The sequence below is a fragment of the Lygodium microphyllum genome, chromosome 2, assembly GCF_053477565.2.
Source record: "Lygodium microphyllum isolate KBCC chromosome 2, Lygodium_microphyllum_v1.1.10, whole genome shotgun sequence".
Taxonomy (NCBI): domain Eukaryota; kingdom Viridiplantae; phylum Streptophyta; class Polypodiopsida; order Schizaeales; family Lygodiaceae; genus Lygodium; species Lygodium microphyllum.
This window is the reverse complement of record NC_141136.1, coordinates 6,077,432-6,089,218: the sequence shown is the minus strand read 5'-3', so window position 1 is coordinate 6,089,218 and position 11,787 is coordinate 6,077,432. Positions and strand designations below refer to the sequence as shown.

Here is an 11,787-nt window from a genome sequence, read left to right as displayed (position 1 = left end):
ATTACATTTTTAACCTCGATACCCTTATCTAGCTAAATTGGATTGCAAGAATCAAGTTAGTCATTCAAAATTTTTGTCTCTAAGTGCGTGAATATGACACCATGTGGCTCACTTCTTAAGCTTGACAAGGGGGTTGTTAAAAATCAACTCTTGGGTGAGTCACACACCAATTAGTCAAATAGTAAATGGACTTGTTACGTCACAATACAAAGTGACTAGAAGTAAGTTGGATGCATATGTTGCGAGGAGAATGAAATTTTAAGAATAAACAAGTAGAAGCCAAATGTAGAATGAAAGGAAAATTAATTTCAAGAATCACACACACACACACACAGTTTCTCTCGCTTGCTCGCTCTCTCTCTCTCTCTCTCTCTGTGGATATCTAAGGGTGATGTGCTTTGCTTGCCCACAGTGAGAACAAATGCAACATGAGTTAGGCGATTGTTGTCCTACTACAATGCACAACACAACTAAAGTATTCGAGCAACATACAATCAAACTACATGAAAATTGAAGTTGAATTGCACATGTTGGCAAAGCTCCCAAGTCAACACTATCTCCCAAATTTCTATCTATTTTTGTATGATGAATGAATTTGGTGGTGGGAAAGCTCTCCGAGCATATTCAAAAGTGTAACAACGCCAAAGTTGTTAAAGCAAGGGTTGAACTCCGCTAAGCAAGGATTGAACTCTTAACCACACATGAGACACATTGTCTTGTCCTGTCCAATGCACTTAAGTGTAGCTTTTAAAATAGTTTCAGTTTCCACAATGCACATGGTGTCTTGTCCAATGCAGTTATTGCTTTTGAGGTAAAATTCGATGTCTTTACATATCGCTAATTATTGTGTCCTTGTGTGACATTTCTTGCCACTTTCATAATTGGCACTTGAATTTTCCCAAACCTTCAGCTAACGTAACCTATATCTTTACAATTAGTTAAGGGGAAGTTGGGGGTGGGTGCCACGTGGCAGCCCCCAACCTCCCCACAAAGAAACGCGGGGCGGGTGTCACGCGTCCAGCACCCGCCCTTGCCGCGAAAATCGTGCCCGCCCCAGAACTTTGCAAGTCTAGGCGCGGAGCGCCTAGTAAATTTGTATCACTACGTAGTACTTGAGCTAACATTCCTCTACTTTTAACTTGATGCAAACTCACTTACAAATCTGAAGCACGCCTCGGTGAGTAGAGCAACGCAAAAAGATGGTTGACATCGATCTCTGAACCGAGCTTGCCATCGTCGTCCTCCAATCCTCTCCTGCAGATCTGCATCCTCATGGACGTCTCAGAGGAAGCAGTGACCGCGGACGCTATCTCAGACAATGAAAAAGAGAAAGAGAAGGCTAAGATCCCGATCGGATTTGGCTCCTCTTCCTCCATCGCTTTGGTTTTCAGTTACTGGAAAGGTATGCTCGCAATAACGCATCCGTTGTACCTCTAAGCTTCTTGACAGACAAAACAATGCCTACTGTTACATTCTAGATCCTTTTATCTGTGTACTTGTGCTTAAACTTTGCGTGGAGGGGACGATGCTTCAGGCTTGAATTCGGATTACCAAACCTTTCCAGGCCGAGCGACATGATCATGAGGTTCTTTGATTCACATCGTGTAGCAGAATTTTGAATCTTTCACATCATTCCTCCACAGCTTTGGCCGAGCAACATTGATCACAAGGTTTTTTGATTCACGTCCTTTACGAGACTTTTAATCTTTCACATTATTCCTCCATGTGTAAGGGATAGTGTTATTTGATCCTAGAAAGAATGTGTAGCATAAAAGCTCTACAGAAGCACGATGCTTCACGTATTCTTCCTACTTGAATCCTTCCATTGGGGGTACCAAAACTTCTCAGTCCGAGCAACATTGATAGGTTATGGGACCATATCATCTAGCCTAATTTTGAAATTTTCACATCGTTCCATCCCTGTACAAGGATTCGTTTTACTTAGTCCTAGAAAGAATGTATAGCATAGGAGTTCCATAGAAGCACATTGCTTTGTGCGGATGCTGCACAGATGGTTGCTCATTACATTCAGGCATGCTTTCACCCGGATGCGAGTAACCTATTTGTATTGCAGATTCTTGTACTGCCGATTCGTTTCTTATTTTACTTCTCTCTCTCTTTTCCCACTCCGGAGTTTTTCCCATGAGCATCATTGAGCATGAGGTTTCTGGGTCACATGCTCTAGTATAATTTGAATTGTGTCATATTCTCCCTCCTTTTGTCAGGAATCATTTCAGCTTTTCCACCGGAACCCATCCATGGGATTCCAGTAATTTAACTTGGCTATATCATTTGTATTGTCTTATTTTAGTGACTGTTGTTTATAGCTTCAGAGGTCTGCTGAGTGACATAAGTTCTCATCCCATCGGCACAGTCAACTGCACATTCATGAAAGCAACAGCCTTTACAGAATAGGTGAACCTGTCTGTGGTGCAGTCCTGTGGTCCCAGCTGCATATAGGCCCCTCAGCTTTTTGTTTTATTCTGCTGCCATAGACAATGGCTAACCTGCTTCAGTCCTGAAATGTGGTGGACCTGCTCTCCATAAAGCTGGTGAAGACTCAAAACAGGCTGGCTATGCCATGGATGATGTTGCCAGGCTGCCACAAGTCAAAATCCAAGATGCACCTCATAAACCAGGCTGAAAATCTGTGTAAAAAGGCTGAAACCAGCACTAAGAAATGAATCCGATGCATACCAGGTTTGGGCTTCTATGGCCTCTTGGCTTGGCATCCAAGTCATCTTCATTCAGGAGTTTAGGGTGGAGGATGCTTCATCAGGTGATATCCTTTGACCAGGCAGAGGGCTCTACAAGCCCTCTGCCTCAGCAGCCTGTTCTTTAGAGGTGGGGCTCTTGTGACATGCCGTCATAGTCAACTAATTTGGTTTGCTATGACAAGCTAGTTGTTGGTAGAGGGATTACTAGACTTTCCTTCTTGGTTTCCATCACTTTGCCTTAGTTGCTTTTTCTGGGTAGGCAACAAGGCACCCATGCCTAAGTGGGCTTCTTATCAGGCTCCTACCACTTTGGAGCTTGTCCATATAGATTTATGTGGCCCCGTGTGCACTCCTTATAGGGCAAGGCCCTTTATTTTATCTTGATTGTGTATGACTTTTTGAGATATGTTTGGGCTATTTTCTTGAAGCTATAAAGCCTTTTTCTAGTAATTAAATAAATCTTTCAATTGTCTCATCACAAAATGCCAATCCTATTATCCAAAAAGAAATGTGTCAATAAACTAGAATTTAGCCTTCCAGTCTCCTCTCAAGCTAGCCAATTATTCTCCTCGGATTCAACACTCAACCCTTAGGCTCCTCCAAGGGATAACACATACCAAGTTTGGTCTATGGTCACCACCTATCTTTTGCCATAGATGCTAGGCAGCCTTAATCTAAAAAACACTACACATAGTAGTAGCTTGATTCACTCTTGGTGATTGCATGATCTATCCCGAGTGATCATTCTACTCCAAGGCTATTAGAATTTGGGACATCTCGAGTATCTTACAACCTACCCTTACTAATGATGGCCCTCCCTGGTTGCACAAGCATGGGAGAAGGGTTAGTATGGGAAGTAACTTGTTTCCATGAATGGAAGACATTGGTGGAGAGTTAGTCCACCTTTAATATATGAGGTGTTCATGCCAATCTGGAGGTGAGTTCCACTCCTTAGATATCGATAGGTTTTGTAAGCAGCATGGCATTCAAATGGAGTTTATCAATATAAGTACCCCATCATTAGAGAATGTGTAGTAGAGTGACAAAATTGGACCATGTTGGAGATGGCTTGGTTTATGTTTAACCACAAAGGGCTTCCATGTATCCTTTGGACTAAGATGGTTACCATTGCTGTACTTGGGAAGACCCCGTATGTGTAAGCAGATATGCTATTTGGTGTTTTGTCTTGTGTATATCACTTGCTTATGAGCCTCAATTTGAGTAAGTTGAGGATGTTCAGAGTGTTGTCACATTGCCACAGTCTATCAACGTATCTTGTATGCTAGGCTTCTCCATTCTAGGCACATTAGGAGGAGATTAGTGTTTCTTTTCCATTTCATCCACTAGTTCTCTTAGCGTGTTCACATTGCACATTGATTTTTAGTGGAGTGCATTTGTCATTTTGGCACATGTAGTTTGCATTTGCAGAGGCTCATTTTGTGGGGATTGTGCTTTATAAGCTCCCTTCGGAGTTTGATGGTGTAGTCAATGCTTTGTAGGCCTAGACATCAATGATCATTGACACTTGTTAGTTTCATTCGTATGTCCTTGATGTTGCTTGAGCATGTGGAGGCTTCCATCTTGGTATGGTGGCCATGATAAGGCAGTCGTGGCTTGAGAGAGGGGTGACATGAAGAAGTCGAAGGCCCAATGTTATCATTGTGGTGAGAAGGGACATTTGTGCATGGACTATAAGGAGTTTGCAGCTTCATAGAAGAAGGAGAAGAAGAAGACATAGGATATGGACTCTTCCATCGAGTCATCCTCATCCTCCTTCGACTCTGACTCGGATCCTCCAGATAAGGCGAAGGCCAAGGCTTGGAAGGGTCATCTTTAGAAAGGGGGCAAGGGCTAGTTGTCCCTCCTGTCGAAATTGATTGAGCAACCAGAGAGAGTAGGGTTTGTGGGGGAAAACTCAGTGTTTGTATGCCAAACATCGAGAGAGAAAAGAAACCCAGAAAGATGGTGAAAAACGAATCATGCTATTGAAGTGAATTTGATACAAGGGTGTCGTAGCACGAAGGATGCCCTGGAGTGCAGGAAGACTGCCAAAGAAGCCTCTAAGTTTGCAAATGCGGGATGAGGAGGTGCTGCCTGGAGCAGGGAGACTGCCGTCGTAGGGTGAGGAGCCTTTGAATTTGCAAATGCAAGGATGAAGAGTGGTACCTACGAGCAGGGAGACATTCGGTGAAGCCTCCGTTTGCAAACACAAGCATGAAGAGCTGACACTAGTTGCTAGGAGTGATGCCAGGTGTGGTGAGGATGAGCCAGATGCTGAAAACGCAAATGAAGATAGCCTTTGGGAGTGAAAACGCTAGATGTGGAGTGATGCCTGATAAGTGGAGAAGCAGCTAGGAACCAAAACGCAAGGTGCAAGTGCCTCTAATGATGATGGATGCTAATGCTATGAGGGAGGAAGGCCGCCAACTATTGCAGAAGAACTCCACCAAGTTGCCAAACGCAATGTGATGGTTGATGCCTGATGGGTGGATGAAGTTGCCAATTGGAGAAGACCGATGCCAAGATGATGGAGTTGTTGCCAACCATGGAGGTGAAGGATTAGTAGAAGATGAGGTATGCTGCCACCAAAACGCTAGCGCTTGATGGTAGGAGGTGAAGGTGATGGAAGGAGAGAGTGTCAGAAGACTGACGGAGAGAGAGTGGGAGTGGTGGATTGAAGGATCAGCCATGTAGAATGAGTGAGTGAGGCAACCTATAAATAGGCAAGAGACTGTCTAGGGTGGTGTTGGAGGGAGGGCGCTAACTGTGTAGGGTGGTGCCACACTGTGGGCGCCCAGCCCCTTTTGGGGCTGTCCATTCTGTGAAATCCCAAGCGCAGAACATAGAATGTAGAACACAAACTTGTGTGAAGGGTTTCTCAACACTCCCTCTTAGGCCCGAAAAGGAGCACAAAAGAGGAGTGACAAGAGAGAAGAAGATCCACCCTATAATCTGAGAATTCCGCCTGAAAGGAGACCTATGAAGATAGTTAGGAGACAGGATGAGCAGTAGAACCCGAAACTCAACCTTGGGAGAGAAGCCAATAGCTCCGTGACTCCATGTTGGAAGGAATACGAAGGCCTTGTCACCAAATCGTTGCTGAAGATCCAAGGGCTCCGAACTAGGTAGATCCTCTAGATCTTGGGTATCAGTAGAGGTAAAACTGCTCGAAAGAGAGCCGAACCTCAAAAGTGAAAGATGATGATTGAAGAACTTTATGGTATGTAGGGTCCCCCTTTGAATTTGAAGGAGTAGAAATAGGAGCACCCTCCGAAGCTGAAGAAGAATCGGAATCCCCCCTCTGAGGGCGAAGTAAAAAATCCCCCTCTAAATCCTAGTTTGAGATAGAAAGGGAATCCAACTACTCATGGCTCATGGACTCCGAAGCTTTGACGACGAAGGAAGCGCCGCTAGTCATGTCGAAGAAGGTAAGGAGCAAAAGCCGAATAATGCCCAAAGGTGTTCTCTTGAACCTGAGTAGAAGAGGGTTGGGAAGGAGGAGGCTCAGGCTGAGCCAAGGGTGGGGAATAGTCGTGGGCTCTTAGGGGAGTGGACTATGGAGGAGATGTGGGCCGTGGAAGCCACTGGACTTGGAAGTAGATGGGAGAAACCTCCGTGCAGTTGCCAGAGTGCAGCGGTGCGGAAGCGTAGGACTGAGAGAGAGAGAACGCAGAGAGAGAGAGGAGAGAGAAAGAGACAGTGGAAGATGTGTTAGCAGTCATGTTTGTCATGCCTTGTCATCTCCTGCCTGTGAGCCTCAGTCTGAGTCAGACGAGGACATTAGGAGCTCTGACATGTCTGTCATGTGTTATGATGGGGGAGGCTAGTCACTCTTGATTGGCAATCTTAGGATGTGTATTTCTTTTTGGCCTCTTTTAGTGGGCAGCCACTGGCTGCCCTACCACTTTTCTGGTCACTGATGTGGGGCGCCCATTTTAGGGCATTTTTAGGGTTTGCGCCCATTTTAGGGTTAGGGTTAGGGTTTGTCCTTTTGCCTATTTATAGGCAGCCCCCCTCCCCACTTGATCACTTGTCTTCTTGCAGATTCCGACACTCCTCCCTCATGGTGGTGCTGCCATCATCATCAGCCTGATCTGGTGCCCTCACTGACGTTGTGGGCTGCGTGTAGGGAGGACTGATCAGTCTCCTTCCGCCTTCCCGTTTGTATTCAGCATTCATTTCAGTCAGTGCAAATTTCTCTTCCTTATTTTCTGGGTTCTCTCTCTCTCTCTCTCCCTCCGTGTTCGTATTCCCTCTTCCGCAGCGCACTCTCACATGGTATCAGAGCCGAAGGAGAGTACACGGAGCTGAGATCTACGCGGGAGAACACCCACAACCTTGCGTTTGCTGGTCAAGACGTCTCCAACAGCTGAGGCGTCACCTTCTGCACCATCTCCTCGATCAAGGCTGCCTGTTTTGGTGTCAAACTATTTGCGTTTGCTGCTGGCGTCATCCCCAAATCTGCGTTTTCAGCCTGGACGGTCCTCCTCTAGCTGGGCGACACTCCACCAAGCTGCGTTTTCAGCTTCTGGGGCTGCGTTCAACCTCTGGCGGCACTCCTCCAAGCTGGCGACCTTATTTCTACCCGCGTTTTGAGGCAGGATGCTGTTTTTCTGTGGTGATTGCATTGTTAGCACTTGCGTTTGACATCATCCTTGCGTTCTGTGCAAGGCGGCCAGCTCAGGAGCCTCTGGTGTTTGTGTTTCGGCACCGGCAACCTTCCCTTGTTGTGTTTTGGTGTTTGCAGATATCGAAGATGTCTTCTCATCAGTTTACGGGCTTTGATGACTCAGATGACGAGCTTTTGTCTCGACACTTATCTGAATGGAGGCGTGATTTCTATCACGAGAACCGTTGTGTGGAGTCTATTTCTCTTTCCTGTCCCCCTTCTATTCATGTATCTCGGCGAGCCCCTTCCAGTGGGCCGAAGATGCAGCCTTTGGTACCCCCTGTACAGGTATCCGTACTTCCTCAGCTGCCCAAAGAGGACCGGTTGGATGGCTCCAACTTTTCTCTATGGTCCTGCAAGGTGGAGTGTATCTTGGACTCCTTCGATCTTTGGGAGCTTGTTTCTGTTTCTATTCCCCGGCCTAAGGTGGATCCCGCAGATGGGACATCTATGGATCGTGAGCATTATGGGATCGGCTCAATTCTAGAGCTAGATCTTTCCTCTTTCTGAGTTTGCAGGATTCTGTCCTTGTTCATGTTCACAGGTTGACGATTGCAGCAGACGTGTGGAGAAAGCTCGCGTCTCTCTATCAATAGAAGACGTTTGCCCACCGGATATCTCTCGAAAAGAAGTTGCGGATGCTCGCTATTGATGATAGTCCTTCCATGAAGGACCACATCAACAGATTACAGGATATGAGGGATGAGCTTGCATCCCTCGGTCGGACGATATCTTCTGAAGACATGGCTATGATTCTCTTGACTCAGTTGCCATCGCCTCGGTTTGATGTCTTCTACACTAGCCTTCTTATATCGAGGACCCGTGCCCAGCTTCTATGGGAGGAGCTATCCCCGCTTGTCTTGGAGCATGACGAGCGACTCATAGAGGTCAGTGCTAGTGGATCCGACTCCACTAGAGCTTTTGTTGCAGGTTCGGGAGGACAGAAGAAGAAGAAGAAGTCAAAGGCTAAGAAGAAGGACAATTCTTCAGGCTCTGACTCATATTCAGAGAGACCGAAGTGCCCACACAGTGGAAAAGGCACATATCCTGAGGAGAAATGCTGGAAGCAGTATCCTCACCTTCGTCCGGGAGCGAAGGGGGGATCTACATCGGAGCCTTCTTCTACCTCTACACCAGCTGTTACCCATGAGTCAGTGTTCCTTCATATCCATGCTTTGGAGGAGGATCCTTCTTCCGTGGCTGCAGTGTCTTCTGTGCAGCCTTGGTTAGTGGACAGTGGTGCTTCGAGTCATATGACTCCCTGAGGTGATTTGTTACAAGATCTTCATCCATCAGAGGGTTCAGTTACTGTTGGTGACATTTTATTGGTGCCTATTAGTGGTGTTGGCACATTGCCTTTGTTTACCGACCGACCTTCGAGCTCCTTTTCACAGGCCCTACATGTTCCGGATTTGGGCCTTCCCTTCCTCTCAGTTTATGGCCTTATGAGGCTTGGCACACGAGTGATCTTCACCGAGCATGCAGTTGTTATTGAGGATTCTTTTACAGGAGCTGTCTTATCTACAGGTTGGCAAGAGAGCGGGCTTTACAGGCTCCATTCCCCTTCTTTGATACAAGGTCCTCCGCGGTAGTCTTGCTACACCCGGTCCCGCTTGTGCACCTTCTATTCCACAGGTTCCTTCCCATCCCCCACCTTCTCCTTCGGTGGTTCCCTCGTACCCCCTATCCCTTTCAGAGGGGGACGATCTCGGTGATGCGGCTGTGGATTTCCTGGCCCCTAGTGTTTTAGAGGGGGATTCCCAGGATCGTGAGGAGCTCCTTCAGCGGCAGTCTACATCGACGGACTTCATCAACCTTGGCATTCCTTTTGCCACACCGAGATCCGTTTCTCCCTTGGCCTTCAGCCACATCCAGGATCTGCGAGGGGGTGCTAGCAGTCATGTTGTCATGCCTTGTCATCTCCTGCCTGTGAGCCTTAGTTTGAGTCAGACGAGGACATTAGGAGCTCTGACATGTCTGTCATGTGTTATGATGGGGGAGGCTAGTCACTCTTGACTGGCTATCTTAGGATGTGTATTTCTTTTTGGCCTCTTTTAGTGGGCAGCCACTGGCTGCCCGGCCACTTTTCTGGTCACTGATGTGGGGCGCCCATTTTAGGGCATTTTTAGGGTTTGCGCCCATTTTAGGGTTAGGGTTAGGGTTAGGGTTTGTCCTTTTGCCTATTTATAGGCAGCCCCCCTCCCCACTTGATCACTTGTCTTCTTGCAGATTCCGACACTCCTCCCCCGTGGTGGTGCTGCCATCATCATCAGCCTGATCTGGTGCCCTCACTGACGCTGTGGGCTGCGTGCAGGGACTGATCAGTCTCCTTCTGCCTTCTTGTTTGTATTCAGCATTCATTTCAGTTAGTGCAGATTTCTCTTCCTTATTTTCTGCGTTCTCTCTCTCTCTCTCCCTCCGTGTTCATATTCCCTCTTCCGCAGCACACTCTCACAAGATGAAGATCTGCTGGATACAGTGTGCTGTATACAAAGATATGCAGATATGTACACGGGCACAGTGCGCTGGACTGCGTGTCTCCACCTCGACGATGCAACGTGCTGTTCACCTTGAAGTCCGCTGCAGTCTGCACTGTCTCCTGTCAAAAATCTGCAAACAGAGATGGAATCTGCGGGAGCCACCAGTCTGTATTCTGCGAGCAGAAAAGTGTATCCAGAAGACTGAAAACTCGGCTATCAATAGCCAGAAAACAGGCGCTAGAAATAAACCTGTCGGCTGCATTAAATGCAGCCGACTGTGCTGTGCCAGGTCGGACTGCCACGTGGCAGTCCGACTGCACAGTCCGACTACACCTGTCCAACTGGATCTGATTGCTAACACCCCCTCTCAGAGCCTAGGCGGGGCAGAAGCCTGAGGGATCTGGAATGGCTCCAAAGTAGAGCCTGGGGAAGGGCCTTCGTAAACAAATCTGCAAGATTGTCCTCCGTCTTGCAGTACTCCACAGTGATGGTCTCATCCAGAAGCTTCTCTCTGATGAAGTGGTACTGGATCTCTATGTGCTTCGTTCGGGCATGAAAAACAGGATTCCGTGCCAAGGCAATGCAACTCTCATTGTCGCAGTGCAGCAAAGTAGGACGAGTCTGGGGGCAGCCAAGCTCCTCCAACAATCTCTGAAGCCACACAGCCTCACATGTGGTGGAAGACGCAGCCTGATACTCCGCCTTAGTAGACGAAAGGGCTATCGTGGGCTGCTTCTTGCTACTCCATGAGATAACACTTGCACCCAAGGTAAAACAATAACCTGTAGTAGACCGCCTGTGGTCCACATCACTGGTCCAATCCGAGTCGCTCCAACCTGCAAGTACAAGATCTGAACCATTTGTCCTCCCTGCTGGATAATGAATCCCTAAATCAGACGTCCCTCTCAAATACCGAAGTATCCTCTAAGTAGCCTGCCAATGCACCGTCTGAGGTTCACTCATAAACCCTGCCAAGAGCCCAACAACAATACAAAGATCAACACGAGTGTTGAGGAGCCAAATCAATGATCCAATCAACTGACGATAGCGGGAAGCATCTGCCATGGGAGAAGCTGAATGGGAAGTGGCCTTCCAGTTCGGATCCATAGGAGTAGAAAGGGTTCGACAATCCTTCATTGCAAAAGAAACCAAGAGCTCCTGTACATATCTCTGCTGAGAGATGAAGATCCCCCTCTGAGACTGATAAATCTCATGGCCCAAAAAAAAATGGAGTAGACCCACGTCCGTCATCTCGAACGTCCGATGTAAAGCTGCCTTCGTCTCTTGGACCTTCTGTGCATGATCACCTGTTACAATCAAATCATCAACATACAACACAAAAAGCACACAACCATCCTCGGAAGTGTGAACATAAAGCTGCAGATCGGCCTTAGAACGTCGATATCCCAATTGTGACTGAAGGAACGAATCAATCTTCTCGTTCCATGCACGCGGAGCCTGCTCGAGGCCATACAAGGCCTTCTTCAACCTGTAGACTTTCCCATCTGAAGATCCAAATCCAGGAGGCTGCTCGACATAGATCTCCTCCTTCAAATCACCATTGAGGAAGGCCGACTTCACATCCAACTGGTAGACAGGCCATCGCCTATGGCCAGCCAAGGCAAGAACAGCTCGAATAGTCACCATACGAGCAGTGGGGACAAAAGTATCATGACAATCAATCCCTGGGAGCTGTGCAAAACCTTTAGCAACAAGGCGAGCCTTGTGCTTGTTCAAAGAACCATCGCTAAGGTACTTGGTCTTGAAGACCCATCTGACGCCAATCATCTTCTTATTTGGGGGGCGTGGCACGAGTAACCAAGTGCCATTCCTCTCAATAGCCTCCAACTCGGCTTCCATAGCTTTCTTCCATGGTGCGGACTGTAAAGCCTCCTTCACGGAGGTGGGCTCTCGATCCTGC

The 11,787-nt window shown here is 47.4% G+C and overlaps 1 protein-coding gene across 1 annotated transcript in view; it reads left to right on the top strand.

Annotated features, from left to right (window-relative positions):
- Positions 1–1,132: 1,132 nt before the first annotated feature.
- LOC148039439 (protein CASP) overlaps positions 1,133–11,787 on the top strand; it is a 69,409-nt gene continuing 58,754 nt past the window's right edge. Inside the window, exon 1 of the mRNA XM_087690660.1 lies at positions 1,133–1,402. Within this exon, the coding sequence (XP_087546786.1) occupies positions 1,273–1,402 (130 nt within the window). The 5' untranslated portion in view covers positions 1,133–1,272. The remainder of the gene's footprint in view (positions 1,403–11,787) is intronic.